The 19,278-nt window shown below is 35.9% G+C and overlaps 2 protein-coding genes across 2 annotated transcripts; both read right to left on the reverse strand.

The window, feature by feature from the left end:
* Nucleotides 1–4,644: 4,644 nt before the first annotated feature.
* On the reverse strand, nucleotides 4,645–5,955 carry LOC149393976 (uncharacterized). Its single transcript, XM_089617762.1, has 3 exons — nucleotides 5,837–5,955; nucleotides 5,518–5,752; nucleotides 4,645–5,056 (listed from the first exon to the last, which is right to left on the reverse strand). Exons 1-3 carry the CDS (start codon nucleotides 5,854–5,856, stop codon nucleotides 4,829–4,831), a joined length of 483 nt encoding a protein of 160 aa, XP_089473888.1. The 5' UTR covers nucleotides 5,857–5,955; the 3' UTR covers nucleotides 4,645–4,828.
* A 7,797-nt stretch (nucleotides 5,956–13,752) lies between these two features.
* Nucleotides 13,753–15,892, reverse strand: LOC149393977 (uncharacterized). Its single transcript, XM_089617457.1, has 3 exons — nucleotides 15,635–15,892; nucleotides 15,297–15,528; nucleotides 13,753–14,288 (listed from the first exon to the last, which is right to left on the reverse strand). Exons 1-3 carry the CDS (start codon nucleotides 15,652–15,654, stop codon nucleotides 14,013–14,015), a joined length of 528 nt encoding a protein of 175 aa, XP_089473583.1. The 5' UTR covers nucleotides 15,655–15,892; the 3' UTR covers nucleotides 13,753–14,012.
* Between the last annotated feature and the right edge of the window lie 3,386 nt (nucleotides 15,893–19,278).

Below are 19,278 nucleotides of genomic sequence, written 5' to 3' on the forward strand. Positions count from 1 at the left end.
ACTCTTTTGGATGAATCAATGTGACCTGTTAGCTCCTCGTCAATATATTGTTTCTAACTTATTCACAAGTGACAAAGGAGTTGAGGAAATAACAGCTAGAAGGGTAAAATGATAATTTTGTAAATCCCAACTAGCTGATGATATTCATGAAGGGTAAACATAGATAATATTCAGTGGATCCACTCATCACAATTAAGTTGAATTCTTGAGTAGAAAATAAATTCATTTGACCCGAGAGATTTTCAGTGTCAACTCTTTAGTGGAGTCAGTTGACATTAAGCTAAACTTGTAAAATGTTTGTGAACTTTTGAGTCCAAGTATGTTAGCTCAAGCTTTGTTCGTTTGGATCCATGAGGTCACTGTCACAAATCGTATCGAGTAGGAATAGTTAAACTAGAAGCTAAGTCAAAACAAGAACGAGACAAGTTTTACGAAAATTGTCTAAAGGGTATTTTTGTCTTTTTGGACATAGGATGAAATGAATGTCAATAAATAAGTTTTTTAACATTGTCATCATATGACAATAAATTAATGTACTCAGCCATAACAATGTATTTGGGCCTTGAGGATTAATTTCATTTCATAAAATTTTATTAAAAATTCTTAATGGGCTTTTCTTATGTTGTCATGAACAAATGAAGAAATATCTAGAAGGACCTTCTAAAAGCCTTCTACACGTCCAAATGGAGAGAAAGAGAGACCAATTTTGTGCATTGATGTATGAAGATACTTTCCAAAAGAAAAAAAGGAAACAAATTTCCTCTACAAGGAAAGGAAGGGGGCGGCAAACACAAGGCAAGGAGAGAGCAAAACAAATAAGGAAACAAATCCAAGGACTTGCATGGCAAGCCTTGGACGTGTGACCTTGATAGAATAAGGGCAATATTTGCTCATGAATATGTGATATTCTATAGAAAATGAAACTACCTTATTGAAGTTAATCCCTCTCCTATAAATAGAGCCATCATTCCTCTCATTTTATTCATTCCAAAGTTTTAGAGATTGAGAGCTTCTCTCTCTAGACTTGGCTGCCCATCTCTCTCTCTCCCTAAGTTTTTTTCGTTTTTGTTTTGGCACCTAGGTCCACATTTGACCTAGTGTTTTAGCTCGACTCTTAGACTTGTTCTTGAGTCGTCGTGTTTAAAAGTGCCCACACACTAATTCCTTTATTTTTCGAGTGATTCTTGTGATAGAAACTTTCGTGGTTACTCGAGTTTTCCGAAGAACGAAGAAAGACGAGCTGCGTGGGGAGACGAACGTTTCAACCTTCCTAAGGCTTCTCAATGTTCAAGCTTCACAAAAGTTAGTAAACGTGTAATTGCTTTTAGATAGTTTTAATAATATAAACATGTGCTTGCTCTTTGTCTAGGTTAGTAAAATCGTTTTACTTGTTTAAAAGAAAATTTTTAAACCCGCCTCTTGCTCGAAGCGTTAAATCTTTTCTTAACCCTAGATCAATTCCAACATTTTCTTAGGTTACAGTCCATCTCACAAAGGGTATAGGTGTTTCTCTAAAACAGGAAGAGTGTTCATTGCCAGATCTGTTCTTTTATATGAAACCACATTTCCATATACTACTCTCTTCAAACCTGCAGATATGTCAACATCGCATGGTCCCAAAACCTTACCTCTCTTATGTCCTGTCATCTTCAGTACACAAAACACACCTACTCAGCCATGTCCTCCACTACACAGAACCCCAGAGGAGTCTTACCACTCTCCACACAACGGTCCAAACATGAGTCATTCACACAACAATCCATACATGGGTCCTCAAGTAAGTGAACAAGATCATTCACCATCTGAGACTCACCAATACGACCTTAGTCCAGACCTAAACTCACAAATTGTTCCATATGTTCCTCCGCATCTGTATCCTCTTAATTCTCTCATTCCATGGTTACCAGAGCTAAAGCTGGAATCACAAAGCCTAAGTTGTTTAATGTTGAATCTATATACCAATATGTTTAGATGAGCCACTGACTTATGATGCAGCTCTAACACAACTAGAATGGAAGCAGGCAATGAAGACTGAGATAGATGCCTTAATCAAGAATGGTACCCAGTCTCTTGTACCATTTGAAGGTGACATGTACATTGTTCACAACAAGTGGTTGTTTCGTACAAAGTTGAAAGCAGATGGCTCACTGGACAAATACAAAGCTAGGCTAGTGGCCAAAGGGTTTCAACAAACAGCTGGAGTTGACTACTTTGAAACCTTCAGTCCAGTAGTCAAGCCCTCAACTATCAAAGTCATCTTCACCATTGATGTCACTCACAAGTGGGATATTCAACAAATTGACATCAACAATGATTTCTTGAATGACACTCTAAAGGAAAAGTATACATGGCAAACCAGAGGGTCTTACAAATCAGTCAAAGCCTACTCAAGTTTGCAGACTCCACAAAGCTCTGTATGAGCTTAAACAGGCTCCAAGGGCTTGGTATGAGGAACTAAGCAAAGCATTACTAGCCTGGGGATTTACCAACTCTACATCAGATTTCTCTCTATTCATCTACAAACACAACAACAAGTGTCTATTTCTGCTTGTGTATGTAGATGATATACTAATCACAGGAAATGATGACTCACTTATCTCCAAAGCTCTCTCTGACCTCAACAAAGCTTTTGCTCTCAAAAGCTTAGGATCCATCAGCTACTTTCTTGGATTTGAAGCTACACGTAATGGGGCAGGTCTGTGACTCACTCAACATAAGTTCCCAAGGGAGCTACTTCACAATACCAACATGAGTAATGCCAAAGCAGCTTCAACACCAATGTGTCCAAGTGCCAAGATTTACAAGGAAGATAGTAAACCGTTTGATCATCCAACACTATATAGGAGTACAATTGGGTCATTACAATACCTCACAATGTCAAGACCTGATATAGCCTACTCAGTAAACAGGCTAAGTCAGTTCCTGCAACACCCCGTAGTCAATCATTGGGGAGCTTGCAAAAGGATCTTGAGATACTTAGCAGGCACGCAGAGTCAAGGTCTTCTCTTCTTAGCAGCAAATCAAATGTCACTAACAGCATACTCAGATGCTGACTATGCTAGGAACCTGGATGACAGACGCTCCACTACATGTCTATGTGTTTACCTAGGCAACAACCTAATTGTTTGGTCCTCAAAGAAGCAAAGTGTAGTAGCTAGAAGTCACTGAAGCTGAATACATGGCTTTGTCTTTTGCCACCACATAGATTCTTTGGCTCAAAGCTCTCTTTGTTGACCTCGACATCAAACTAGATCCTAATCCTTTTGTCATCTGGTGTGACAACATTGGTGCCACAACCTTAGCCTACAATATGCTATTTCACGCAAGGACAAAGCACATTGAAGTGGACGTACACTTCATCGGGGAATAGGTTGCGGATAAGGATGTGGAAGTCAGACACATCCCAAGTGAAGATCAGATTACAGACGTCTTCACTAAAGCTCTATATGTACCACAATCTGTTTATTTGTGTAATAAGCTAAGCCTAGTTCACCCGGCTTAGTTTGAGAGGGTGTATTAGAGCAGTATAGAACGATGCCGTTTAGGCAAGTCTGAAGTTAGTTATAAATGATAGACTCACAACCATTAGATCAAAATTAGTTGTAAGATCAATGGATGTGAGCTTATCACTGTTGTTGTATTTATATAAACCGTTAGTGCAATCAAGAAATCAATTGAAGATTCTCTCATTCAATCTCGTCTCATTCTCTCTCTAGCTATTACTCAGTCTCTCTGAATCTCTCTCACTCTAAAGTATCTAAAAGGTCTCGATACTCTTCTAAACACGCAAGAACAAACGTATGGTTCCTCAAACTCTCTTAAGTAAAAGAACACGAGTTCTCTCTGTTTTAGAGTCACATAACTATTAGCCCTGCAGGTGGATGAAGATGATACAACTAGATGAAAAACTTAGAGACGTAGCAGAGTAATATGTCTTGACAAAGTGGTTTGAACCGGATGAATACATGACGTAAGTAATATTTTTTCTATTTGTTAAAATTCATATGCTAGTGAGTAAAGTTGTAACAAAGAAAAGGAGTGACCGGGAGCTTATGGAAACATAAGAGAGACCCGATAGGCACAAAAGAAATATTTCAAAGACTTGTTTGTGGAAAGTGTAATTCAGTCTTAGGAATTCGCCTTCCAAAGTCCCATGTCATCTTCCATGAAACCTTTGATTGGGAGAACGATCCCAACGAGAACTTCACAGCATCCCTCGGAGAAAATTAAAAAGTCCACGACTCAACATAGTCCGAACTCCTTCCTCAAGGCCTCGACAAAGTTTTGTCTCCGAAGAAAATGACAAAATTCGGCCCAAGTTTGAGAATATAAGAACGGAGGGTCCTCCTCGTCCAAGGGTGTGCAAACCCGTGGACGTTCCAAATACTCCAATCATTAGGGCTGGCAACCCTCGATTGTAGGGTTCGCCACTTTATCTTTAGAAGTGGCCTCGGGACTTGGACCGGTACCAAACATCAGCGGTCCCGTAATATGAGAGAATGCCAACACAATCGTACGATTTTTTTTTCTTCTAAACTCTTAGGGTCCCCGTTTGGAACCCGAAAATTGTGGGAGAATGAAAATGGCAGAGAAGATGGATGAGAAATTAAAAAAAAAAAATTGTTATGTTTGGAAGTGGTAAAAATCAAATTTCAGATTATTGGTATATCAAACTTCAAATTTTGTATATACATGCATACCTCGTATTATAACGTTGGCATTGTAAACTGGTAAATCATTGGTCAAACAACAAATAAAATTAACGAAGAAAGAACACCGTAAAATTATTGCACAATGTGGTAGTTGATATTTCAGATTATTCAAACTGTCACATTGCATGAGTTCTTGTCCATTCCTTGGCTATTCTGTTGAACTCTTCCCTATCAGAGTTGTAGAGAATGCAACTCTTCTTGTCAGGGTCTGCCGGATCCGGATCCGCTAAGAGCGAGAACAACGAAATCAAGAGGGACTGGATCGTATAGATTGGTTTCCATTGGTCTTCCTCCAAAATGTCCACGTAGATCTTTCCATCTTCATCGATGTTAGGATGAAAAACCTGCACAGCCCATGGAATACTTTATTTTGAATATTTCAAATGCAATAGTATGTATATATATATATATATATATATATATATATATACCATAGTATATATTGATACAAAAAAAAAAAAAAAAAAAAAAAAAAAACCTCGGTGATTGAATGAATCAAAGTCTACTCAAGACCTAGCACCATGATGATGACGTGTCGCTTTAAATTTCTTGAAATGCATTTGTAGTTTCTTAGCTACACAGAACTTGTAAAAATCAAAGATAACCTTTGTAATTTCGTAATCTCGAGCTAAATCGTTCCTGGTCGTTATATTTTGATCTGCTAATTAAAACCAAGTTTAGAATTTATAATTCGTGTGTGAAACGAATATAAGGTATAGCAAAGCACGTCTATACATATAATATATATATATATATATATATATATATATATACATGTATACACACAAATATATCATATATGTACCTTGGTTATGAAAGTAATTATGGGAGGCTTAGAAGGATATTCTTCGGGCAAATTTATGGAGAGAGAAAAGAAGCCGTCTTGGTACGGCGAACCAACGGGTCCAAATATCATGCCATGCCATTTATACGGATTTGCCCACACATCCGGTCCATAGCTACAACATTCTGGATAATCCGCTTTGTCTATTTTCTCCCTTATGTAAATCGGGTGCATCATCATACGATAATAATCATCACTACAAATTAATCACACAACAAAGAATTAGCATAGATACGATGTTTATGCTATAGTATACATGCAAAGGGTTTATTATACAAACCTTGTGTGTGCTTCTTCCATGTTGAATTTCAGCCGGAGAGAGTTTTGAATCAATTCTGTATGGAAAAGAAAAATTGGAAGCAAACTTTTTCGTCCTTTGGTGGAAGGAGAGCTTAAGTTGTATATATCTTTGCAAAATAGTTTCGAGCCCATATATATAAGTTTCCAAGCACGTAGAACCGAGACGTGTTGCGTGCACAAATATATATCCGCGTGAAGTTTAAGTATTACCTCCACAATGGAGGAAAACTATGAGAAGCTTCCAGCATATATCTAGTTATCCCTTTAATTATTACTAAAAAAAAAAAAGTTATCCCTTTAATAAATTGAAAAGAGAAGACATTTCATTGACTTTGCTTTGTTCTATGAAAATGGGACTTTTTCTCATGTTCTAATTCATTTTATAACATATTAAGATTCTTTCTAATTTTTTATTGTTCATTATTATTTTTAATTTCGGATATTTATTTTGCTCCTTATCAACTTCGTAACGCGGAGGTCTCCTCACCTTGTCCTAGAAGTGGAATTTAAGCCGTGTGGGTTATTTACAAAAAAGATGGTTGGGTTATTTATAAAACATATTTTAAATAAAATATAAAGACCACAAATGTTTTACATAGAATATGACTTGAACATGCAATTTTCAGTTTTGTACTTCTCTCCTAAGAGAGTTTTATTTTCCCACTCTCCCGTGTCCGGTACACGTCTACCTCGGTGATGTTTGGACTCACGAGGGAATAAATGAGGTGGGGTTAACCTCTTGGAGAATATCCGCACGGCTAGACCGGTACGAACATTTTCAATGACTGATAAGTACGATTCATTCGCATTTATCAAAACTTTTCAATAGTGAATCGAGACTTGTTTTTGAGTTTTTGATAATTTTTTGTAGTTTTTTTTTTTTGTTATATAGGTCATTAGTGAGCTACAATTTTTTGATGTTAGTGGATCAATGGCGTAGTTAGGGTAAAACAAGAAACATAACGGTCTCTTCTATACGATTTGGATATTCATAATTGAAGATTTGAGATGATTTATTTCTATAACTAAATAGATCTTTCTCGTAGTTTTCCAACGCATATTTATTTTCCAAAATCGAAGTTTAGAGCAAGAAGTTATGGTTAATTCAAATTTGTTGCGCACTCGGGAAAGAAGCTCACGCGACAGTCGCGTTGACGGCGACGCAACGCGTTGATGATGTCGCGACCCATATTTTAATTTTTTCGTGTTTACATTGGATGGTCTAGAATGCTTCGAAAACACCCATATTCTTTGGGTTTATGTTTATTTGGGTCTAGACTTCATTTTAGAGAAGAAAAACAAAACCTAGAGCTAAGGAGAGCTACTACAAAAAAAAAATAAAAAAAAAAATAAAAAGCCTTTAGAAGCGACAAATGGTAAAAAAAAAAAATCGCTTCTAATCGATCTTTAGAAGCGCAAAGTCGCTTCTAAAGGTTCTTCTAATGGTCCGTCGCTTCTAAATATTATAAGCGACATATTTAGAACCGATTAGTCGCCTCCAACATCGCTTCTAACTCAAACTTTTTGGTGCCGAAAATGGCTCCCATGAAATGGCGGGAACATCGTAGAAGCGGAATGTCGTTTCTAATCGTTTCCCGCAATTTTGTAAGAAATATTTAAAAGCGACATTAGAAGCGAATTGTCGCTTCTAATGTCGGAGCTTCAATGGCGTGGTGGTTGGAGCTTTCAAAGAAGAGAAAGAGAGATTGGGTTGAGAGATATTTCAAGAAGGAAATAGATAAAGAGGGAAATAGAGAAGGGAGGAGACTCACCGGAGTCGTGGACGACGGCGAGAGGTGACAGAGAGAGCAAAAATGGTCCGAGATAGAGAGAGAACTCTGAGATTTGGTTTTTTTTTGGCGAAAACGTTTGTCTAGGCGAAGAAGACGAAGTCATCAATTTATTGTCTGACCTATACTTTTAGAAGCGACTAATCGCTTCTAAATTTCTGATCATTCAAAACAACGTCGTTTTGCTAAAAAATTGAAAAATTGAAAATTTTGGCGGAACAAACAAAGAGCCAAATATTTCGGTCACGTGGAAGCGACATGGTGCTTCACGAGAAAAATTTAGAAGCGACAATAGTCGCTTCTAAACTTCTAATTTGGACTTTTTCACGCAGTATACTTTGATTTTCAGTGACTACGCTGGAAGCGACAAGTCGCTTCTAATAAAAATTATCGCTTCTAGTTAGAAGCGACAAGTGAAAATCAAAGTATCCTTGTCACGACCCGCGAGCGTCATTAGTTCGCCCACAAACCGCGGCTCATCGAACCCAAATACCCAACATATCGCAACCATGACATCATATAAGCAATAGTAGTCAAATATAATACTCAAGACAAACATATAAATAATTAAACATATGATAAGTAAGATACAATATAATTTTAAGTGCGGAAACGTTTAACATAGAAGTGGTTAATCAAAAATCCCGAGAAATTTTTCGCTTTTCATTTAGGACCTTAAAGTCGTATATAGACCTTTATATGTATATACATAGGAGCTCCCGGATTTACACATATACACGGGATATTATTTTAGGAAGAGTTAATAATATATTATTATATAGTAGACTAGTTCCCGGGTCAGAACCCATAAGCCCGTAGGTCAAGAGATACTTGTCCGGTCTCTGTTTTGCCTCCCCTATGCTTACATTGCCGCTTACCTTTATCTACATTACCAAGAGACATAAAACTAGGAGTCGATTGACTCAGTAAGCGGGAGCCTAACATAGGAAAGGAAAGTAGTCTAATGCAAAGCATGTGACGTGCCAACAAGCGTACAAAAATGCAAGATCCAGCTAAAGCTACAACATGACTAATGTGCGCGCATCCTAATTGACACTTGCCATCCCGCGAGGTTATACACTCATCACTCCTATAACCACATCGTCCGATAAGAGACCAGCATCAGACTTCAAGCGGCAGTCATCCGCTGATCTAAGTTTTAACCTTCGTCTGGGATCCACTAGTGGTACCTTCTCCGTCATGACGTCAGGGCCGCTGGTCTCTGGCACAGCGAGCTCACAAATCGCGACCTTCACCCACTACGCCCCAAGGCGCCCGATGCAAATCTCGTCGAGTCTCGCAGCCAGCAATGCGCTCGCGATGTGCGACCTTCACGTGAGGGACATGTTCCACGTGTCAAATGGCATGCCCATAGCCAAACTGTCCCTCCTTAATTTTTCCTTTCAATCTTGTCCCTCATCTTGTTGCATATAAGTCCTTCCAATTTTAAACTTCATAACTTTGTCCAACACTTAAAAATACTCTTGAAAAATAAACCGAGAAATTTTTTATTTATTCTTGTTACCTTGAGTAATTTTTAAGGAATTTAGGAATTTTTTTTACTCTCGAGATTTCTCAATCTCCGAGTATTTACCGAATAATCTTATTCGGGAAAAAGATAAAAATAATATCGAGTTCACTCGAATACTCTTATTCCGAAATTTTGTCAACCTTAAATATTTTTGTTTTTCAATTCAAGATATTTAAAATTTTAAGGACGTCTCATATGCAACAAGAATTTGATTTAAAATAAAACTCGTTTATTTTATTCAAATTCACAAACCGAGCGTTTACAAAAATTCATACTGTACAATCCTGCCTTAAAAATGATGGCGTGGAAAGGCAAGATCGTTACGAGATCCTACAACGATCAATAGACGCGATGGATGATGAAAATATCGATGATGAAATCCTTGATTGGATTCGCCCATCTCATCTAGATGGCGAGCATGGAAACCATGATCCCAATATTGCTGCCGAGGCTCAAACACAGGTTGTAGATGTCGAGCGAGTTATGCAAGATGATGTCGGTCTTGATGGTGGAGGTCACGGTGATGGGGGAGGTGGTCGTGGTAGTGATTTTGGAGTAAATTATTGTGGTAGTGATTTTGGAGGAAGTGATCGGGTACTGGTAGTGAGTATGGTGGTGGAGGTACTAGTACATGTGGTGGTAGTTCACATGGTGGTGGCGGTAGTGGTTTTGGTGGTGGTGGTGGGTATCGCGGTGGTAATGATTATAGCGGCAATGGATATCATGACGGAGGTGAATATGGTAGTAAGGGTGGATATCGTGACGTGGGTGGTCATGGAGGTGGTGATACTGGATATGAACCTCAATATGCTCAAGGTAGAGGTGGTGGAGCAGATGATACAAGTCTCAGGTTAGATGAGCTATCTTCATTTTATTATATCTTTGGTGCCCCTATTTATCCAGCTCCTATGTCCATCGGTTCGGTTGCGAGTCACGATCATGACTTTGATCACATGTCATCTCGATTTGGAGCTATATCATTGACAACTTCAGAGAGTGGTACCGAATCACACTTGCATCATCCTCTACCTCCGAGGTCGAGTCTTATGTTTACCATGACGGTGTTGGCCAAAGTCCAACCAATACTACTATATGTGATTTAGACATATCCGATGTATCCCTCGATCAACATCTTTATGCGTGTTGACCAGCACAACTACAACATGCACGTAATGACTTATATTGAGACTTACGAACGTTTCATGAAATGGGAGTAATATTGTCAACATTAGGCGGTACAACCTCATATCTTTCAAGAGCCTCGTCACTCAACGTACAACTAGTGAGTAGTTTATGTTTCAAGTGGTAGTCAAACTTTTTTTTTTTGATATGTTGATTTATGTTGGGTTATATTTTGAGTTGCATAATTATGACATTATGAGTTATGTTCTATGTGGAATACTGTATAAGACTATAAGTAATATGTAGTTTAGAACATTGCATTAGCCTTTGTGTGATATTATAATTTGTGTTGTATTTTTTAACCTATATATAATTGTCATCTTTTATATGTATATATATTTTATAGGGAAAATGTTGATATACCCATCGGTACTCGGTATTCCTTTAATTTTGAATCGGTATGAAATCATTCTGGCCTACCCGTCGGTTTACCCAACGGTACTTATACTCATAAAATAGGGTTATTAAGCTATATAGCCACATATGCTATAATGTTTTGTAAAAGAGCTCACATTTTGTTAATATCATGTAAATAGTTAGGGCACCATATTTACGGGATAGAAAAAGACTTTTATAACCCAACCAATTACCGGCCAATATTTTCAGCTGATTAATTAAAAAGAAAATCAAATTTTTGGCAATAACTGCAGTCACGCGAATCGAGGATAATGATTTACACGGCATTTACACAATTGAGAAAAAAAAAAAAAAGCTCGAGAGAAACAGAGCTTATCATCTACCATGGCCGCCACGGTGGTCGCTGCTTCGTCTCCGGCAAACTCTTAGCCGTTTCAGTCGCGGCGTCCCAGCGAACGAGCGCGAGAGTGAGAGGGAGAGCGAGAGTCAGAGTCAGAGCCGCCGTGGTCGAGACGAGACCTCCGTCGCCGACTCTGAGCATTCCGATCCTCCGGACCGGGGTCAACCCAGTCGAGGACCTCCAAGCCGAGTTCAGAACCATGGAGTGAGCCGTTAACGCCTCCGTCTACAGTCCCGAGCTTATCACCCGAGGACCTCTGAGCGCGAGAGTTCAGATCTGTTTGATTTTTTTTTTTTTGACATTTTCAACAGCCATTGAAAATCAAAACACCTACAAAGCCAGGTTTCCACGAAAATCAAACAAAGTATACGAAACCCCTAATTCCTAATTCGAAATAACAGATCTGAAAAATTCAAATTCTCAGATTTGAAATTTCCTAATCGATTTCAATGTTTAATTCAAATTTTAAAAAAATAACTGCCTATTTTGTAACGATGGACCGAAATTAATAAAGGGCAAACATGTAAAAATGAAGCAGTTAATAAGATGCCACGTATACAACTTAGTTATTTACAAATAATTTACAAAAGGTTGGCTAATTTACAATTCCTACAGTTTAGGTGGCTTACGTAGCTAATTTTTTTTGCATAAAATATGAACTTAGGTAGCTGTATCAGTATCGGTATTTTGAACCTTGACCTTGATTAAAACTTTGAATTTGTTGAATTAGATTTGAGTGTGGATTATTGATTGAATAAATGTCTCTCCTTGTGTTTATGCTTTTGCTCATTTCCATATTGATTTGTTTGATTATAATAACGAATAGGTAAACACTTAGGATGGGTGCGATGTAGTTGAGTGATTTTATTCGGTTAGTATAGTATACTAGGATTGTGCTTAAATGTGGTTTAGCTTGTGGTAATCAAGAGAATTGAGATAATTACTATCATTGCTTCGCTTAGCTAACAAGGTAGTGAATCTCTACACCCATTTAGATACACATAGGTTGTAATTGAGTGTGCTTAACCCGTTCTTTCACACTCCTACCTAGATCTATAGAAAGACTAGGAGGTTTGTGTAGTTGTTTGAGTTCCCGTAACAAACGCAATTGTTTTTTTTATATGATCCAAGCTGAGAGGTGTAAGTTCGTTAAACAATTAGGTTTGTTTCTACTCGAGAGAGATTAATGGGTATTCAAGAGGCAATTACACTATGTTTACTCAAACAATAGCCATCATTAGAATCCTTAAAACCGACCGAATCGATGATCCAACGATGTTGCACCCCTTTGCTCTCCTTATCATATGTCAAATCCTTATTTAATTGCTTTTACTCTTTTTTTTTTCATTTTTAATTAGTTTCATCTCTAAAACCATCAAACCCTCTTCTTTTGCATTTTCAAATTCAATTAGATTTTCTACTTAGTTTGCATAAAAAAATAGGACGAGTCCTCGTCGGATCGATATTCATGCTGTAAGCACATCTACTACTCGAAGACACATGCGCTTGCATCGTGAGAATTTTCTTGGAAATTTTTTTTCCATCAATGACCTCTTTGTATCCCTGTGAAATCTGAAAGGGATAATTGATATTCGACAAGTAGAAAGTGCTCGTCAATAAGCAAAAAATTGCTGCAAACCAACCATGGCACTTTAATAAGACCATATTAACCTAGAAGGAGCTGGATGATTATTACGACCAATAGGGGAAATTTTTCCTATTTACTAGTGGGTTCAAATTGACATGTGGTTGATGTTTGCGATGACTACTCCGATTGGTCGTTTCCTCATCAGTCAAATTAGTGAGGTATTGCAGTTCGAGACCAATGATAGAGGCCACTATATCAGGAGATTTATGCGCATTCGGATCCATTTTGACACAAGATTCCTAATAAAATGAGGAAAAATATAAGATTGAGCTCAAAAAGTGAAGTTAAATGTGTTGATCTCCGATATAATAATTAACATCATTTGGTTTTGGGTGTGGTATTCTATCCCATACGCCAAAGCAATGACTTTCTTATGTGGCTCAAACTTTTGTATAGGATAATAGTAACTACCAAAAGCCAGAGACTTGGTCTAACATTCGACGCCAGGAGCACAGGGCTCACAATTGAGATTGGATAGGGTTTCTCATATGCAACCTGCGGCGGCGGCATGGTGGAAAGAGTCGTGAGCAAATGTCAAAGTTAACATGGTATATCAAATTTTTGAAATCTTGACTTTCCCCGTGTAAAAATAAAATTGTGAATTGTGTTACATCAAACTTAGTGTAAAAACAGGTTTTATAGTTTTTGTGTTGGATAAAATCAAGAAGCTTTGTATTGTCTTCAATATTCTTTTAATGAACGATTTAATGAGTCTTTAACAAAAACTAGTTGACATTGTTCTCGATGCCATCAGGCCTTCATAACCACCTCTAACTTGTCTTAGCACTCGACCAGCCTCTGACTAAGAAGATTTGTGTTACGTAACCTTGATTCTATTTTAATTAAGTCACTCTTAAGAGAGATCTCTTGTATAGGAGAAAAACACTAGCCATAATGACTTTTTAAGGTTTTGGAGAAGATCACCACATATTGATTCGATAAAGATAAAATCGGAAGCAAATCTCTATAGACAAAAACTTGCACAAAATACTCAACTAATCAAACATGGCACAATCAGGCAAACAAGTCGAAATATGTGTTTCCATGATGTAATGTTAGAACATGACGACGCGTGATATCTTGAAACAGTTTTGTCAAATTACACATTAGCCAATTCACATGACATCAAGATAAAAACAACATAAATCCAAGGCATAGTGGTTCGAGTGGTTAATATGTCTGCCCAAACTCGATGAGGTCTTACGGAAAATCATGAGGTAAATTGCAAGGAAAAAAACATAAAAAGTTCTAATCATTACACAATATGGTAGCAATTGATATTTCAGATTCACACTCTCCCATTGCATAAAGTCTAGTCCATTCCCTGGCAATTCTGTTGAACTCTTCCCTATCATATCTGTAGAGTATACAACTCTCCCAGTCTGGGTTTGCTGGGTCCGGATCTGCTAGTAGCGAGCATATCGAAATCAAGAGGGATTCGATAGTATAGATCGGTCTCCATTGGTCCTCCTCCAAAATGTCAACGTATATCTTTCCATCTTCATCGATGTTCGGATGAAAAACCTGCACATCCAATCGCTTACATCAATTGTCTTTAATAATACTAATTTTTGTTTAGATGAGAAAAAAAAATATGTTTGCAGACTTACAGATAACTCTTAATATTTAACTCTTTACATTTTTTTATGAATCTTCAAATTTATACATGAATACTAGTTGGAATTTTCGCACCATTTTAATAAAATACGAAAGGAGATAAAAAAAAAAAAAAAAAAAATTCTTCTTTTCATTTTGAATTCTCAAATGAATGTGAAAATAGTAAGCTTTAAATGAATTAGCTTCAAGTTTAGAGACGAGACAATAATTGAGTCAATATTTGAATTTATCTAGTCTACGTTTTACCTATTTGCCATGATCTAGACATTTGGCTTTTTCCTAGCCACTATTTTCTCTAACAAGCTCACACCATAAAACTCAATATCCTTATAGCTAGTCAAAATATTGGTGTGCTATAACATGAACGCAAAAATAGGTATAAAACAACCATGAATATATATGATCATAAAAAAAATCCAACAAACATACTAAAAATTGAAATGATCATATATGTAGGGTTGACACATGTGAGGTTAGTCTATTTTTTTAAAAAAAATAATCACTCATTTCAACGTTGCTACAAGATATTTTTTTTGGATCATGAACCTATCTTAGATTAGCTTAGCTACTAGCGTATAGTGTGAGTTTGGCGAGTGGTCTTTACTGTGTAGGACTCGTCAACAAAGCTTGAACTAATGATATATAATATTAAAAACTTGATCACCACATGGGTCAAAGTCTACTATCAGGACCTAGGTACATGATAATGACATGTCTCTTTGTATATAATATCATTCCTCTCTAAAAATTCCACATAAATTTTCCGTAATACATTTAATATTTCTTACCTTGAAATGGTCAAATTAAAAACAAAACTTGTACCTCTGCTTCTACCAATATCTAAAGTAAGATCATTTTGAAACAAATTTAGAGCTCATCAACATTCTCTTCTGTGTAAGGGATTATTAAATGTACCTTGGTCTTGAAAGTGACTATGGGAGGATTAGAAGGGTATTCATTGGGCAAATCGATGGAGAGAAAGAATAGACCGTCTTGGTACGGCGAACCGGGCGGTCCAAATATCACACCTTGCCATTTGTACGGATCATCCGAGTTGACCGGTCCATAACTACAAAAATCTGGAAAATCTGTGTTGGCTTTTATCTCCCTTCTGTAAATCCTGTCCCTCATAAGAACTTCAAGATCACTATCGTATATATATATATACACACACACACAAGAGAGATAATTAGCATATGACGTTGAATAAATTTATTGTTGCATATATGTGAAGGATTTACAATACAAATCACCTTATTTGTGTGTCTCCCATGTTGAATCCTATGCAGAGCGAGGGTTTTGGATGAAATGTGAAAAGGAAAAAGAATATGATCAAAGCAATTTTTTTTTTTTTTTTTTTGTTACTTGGAGAATGTTTTACCCGATATTTATATTTCAAAGAAGATAAAGTAGCGTTCTACTGTGCAAAATGGTTCTTCCGTGTTTAGAATATTTAGCTATATTGACTTGTGTACTTTGAGTGTTGGTGGGGGGGTTTTTCGCAAGAGGAAAATTACTAGCAGGTTCCTCAATATTTTGTGTTTTATAATTTGAATAATAGTAACCTAAGGTTTCCAATGACTTTGCATATGAATGAAAAACACGGGACTTTCTTTTTCTAACTAATTTTAGAAATATTTAGCAGCTTGTAAATTTAATTTCTCGAATTTTTTTCTTTCTTTCTTGGATATCAAGTTTAGTAGCGGCCCTTGTCCGGCATTTCAGGAGGGGAGTTAAAAGCCGCGTGGGTTATTAACAGAAGTATTTTAAATAAAATATATAGATTTTTGAAGGTGAATATGTCAATTTTTTTAGTAAATGTCTCACACCCATTCTAAACTTCTAAATAAAATGTCTTTTTTTCGCAAAATATTTTAATTGTTTCAAATAAACATTTTCTTCATTTATCTCTTCTTACTTCACTAAAGCTGGATTTGAATTGGCGCAAAAAAACTGTAAAAATCACAAACCGGACCGGATCAGTGAATTTTAGACCACCGATCTGGTCTACTCATTACAAACTGTCCGATCCGGTTTTTATTTTTTCTAAATATGGTTAAACCGGACTGGATCAGCTTATTTAAAAAAAAAATTAATGTCTAGTTATCCAAATTAGGTATTCGTACGTGTGTTTTCCTCCCGTACATGATTATATGTTTTTGTTTTTGCGGAAAATTAATGATTTTTTTTTAATATTATGTAAAACGGTCTAAAACGATCTAGAACAGTCCAGTCTAAATGGTTCAAAACGGTTTAAAGTAGATTGAATCGTTCAAAACGATCCGGTCTGGTCCGGTTTTCACAATTTTTTTGTCTAGTCCAGTTTGGATTTTTAATAGGACCGTTTTGAGCGATCCGGTCTGATTTTTTGATCGATTTTGGACCGGATCGTGTACAGTCCTATGAGATCTCATTCATACGCAAAATAATGAACTATTTTACCCTTTTAACAATCAGTAACATTAATATTATCATTTTAACGCGCATTAACATAAATATATAGCGTTATTTTTCAGAAAATTGATCATTAATAAGCCCTAATATGAATTCAAATTTTTTAGTTCAATTTTCATGTATTTTATGAGGCTTATATGAACACATTAGTTAACATAAATATCATGATATATTAACATACACTAACATTAATAAAAATAAAAATAAAAATAAAATAAAATAAAAAAACAAACAAACATAACAACTATAAATTCGATGAAACGTAACCATCCCGCAATCATTATAAGTTTCAAACAGCGTAACAGAAGGGAATATCCAAAAAAAAAAGGAGTTTGTATATGTAAGGGGCAAGGTTCGCTCTACAGTTACTGTTATCGTACCAAGACTTTAATTTTTGGGATAAACCGTTTATCGGATGAGAAATCGATGGGTATTCATACAAAAAAAGGAAAACGGTACCGGCAAGAAACTTCTTACCGTAGAGGAAACCGGCAAAAAAATGTTGGAAACCGATGAGTATTCAGACAAATATTTTGCAAAAATAAACATAATTTTCATAATTCAAACTTCACAGTTCATACAATGAACACACGACATCAATTCATCATCACAAATCATCATATTTAACATCAAATCATCATATTCAACTCATGAACATCATTCATCATCATATTCAACTCATGAACATCATTCATCATCATATTCAACTCATGAACATCATTCATCATCATTAAACATCATAAGCATTATATTCATCTCAAGAACATCCACTCAAGAATATCTTAATCACCATATTCATCATCAAATTATCATCTACAACATAAAAAAAAAAACTCATATTCGGATTAAAAATCAACATTTTAATTCGGATTAAACCTAAAAATTTATAGAAAACCATACAAGACAACCAATAAACTCATATTCATTGCTCAAATCCTTGAAATCATAGATTAAAGTAAAAAAAAATTATTTAAAACATTAAAAAAAAAATCCCAAAATTTGAGAAACCCCCGAAATTTACTTACCGAAAATCAAGAAAAGTTGACAAAAAAAAAAAACCTGTGACGAACGAAAACCCCCGGAAAGCACCGATAAATTGAAATGAAAACGATAAATGTCAAATCGGTATCGATCATTTCCGGTAAGGCGGATTTCGGTCGGTTTCCCCGAAAAGTCAATTCTTGGTAGGAGGTATGATCGTCTTCAAAAAAAAAAAAAAAAAAAAAAACCACTTTAAGAAAAATGCAAACCTACGAAGGAAGTAGGAAAACACCTTTGCCACCACTCCCACCAATCACACACGTTAAACACCAACATCTTCTCCGCGAAGGTCATTTTGTAAAAATACATTCATATTCTTTTAGAAAATCACCAAACTAACCATTATAAATAAATATATAGATTTTTGGGTTAATATGTCAATTTTTTTAGTAAATGTCTCACACCCCCCTCTAAACTTTCAAATTTGCGTTTTAATTTCAGCTAAACCTCTATTTTTCGCAAAATATTTTTAATTGTTTCAAATAAACATTTTCTTCATTTATTTTGCCCAATTTGTTGATTAACCAGATTTATTTATCTACCCGCCCGTTTTAAACAATAGTTAACTTTTTATATTTTATTTTTCCAAAAACTTTATTTGACGGAATGGATAATTATTAATCTTTTTTTTAGTAGGGACATTATCGGCCAGGATTACATGATATATTAGCAGTGGAAAGCGCAGGTGGCGGCCAAGATTACATAGTAGGTGACATTATTGACCAAGATTACATACTTATTAGAATAAATCCTAGGGGGCATGCATTTTTGCATCCCATGAGGGCTTGAACCCATGACCTCTCCATCGAGGTGTGTGTGGGATTACCGCTAGACCAAGCTAGCTACCACGATAATTATTAATATTATTGACATGTTTGCTTTAAACAAGATTCAGCATATCTTTATTTTCCTCAAAAATAGTTGATTGACCACTCCATTTTAAATCAATTTTAACAGTCTTCACTTTATTTTCCAAAAATGTTATTTAAATTGAATTGATGTTAATTAATTTTTAAACGAACATTCTCCATTTTTATAGAGAATGTGATTAAGGAACACCCGAATTTGTATTGTCTACTAGGAAAGTCGTTTTCTACATCTTAGAACAACATGTGCAAAACTAGATCTCGCACAAATCTACCGATTACCCAAGAGGTTGAATCGTTTGTACATATCAAGAAAGCACTAACACAAATAAGATATAATATTAATCGGATATTAATCTCATTTTAAATATTATCATATTAACACGCATTAACATAAATATATAGCGTTATTTTTCAGAAAATTGATCATTAATAAGCCTTAATATGAATTCATATTTTTTTAGTTCAATTTTCATGTAGTTTACGAGGCTTATATGAGCACATTAATTAACATAAATATCATTATATATTAACAT

Source organism: Urtica dioica, chromosome 6 (genome assembly GCF_054948205.1).
Source record: "Urtica dioica subsp. dioica isolate 48M chromosome 6, U.dioica_male_clone48M_v1_H2, whole genome shotgun sequence".
NCBI lineage: Eukaryota > Viridiplantae > Streptophyta > Magnoliopsida > Rosales > Urticaceae > Urtica > Urtica dioica.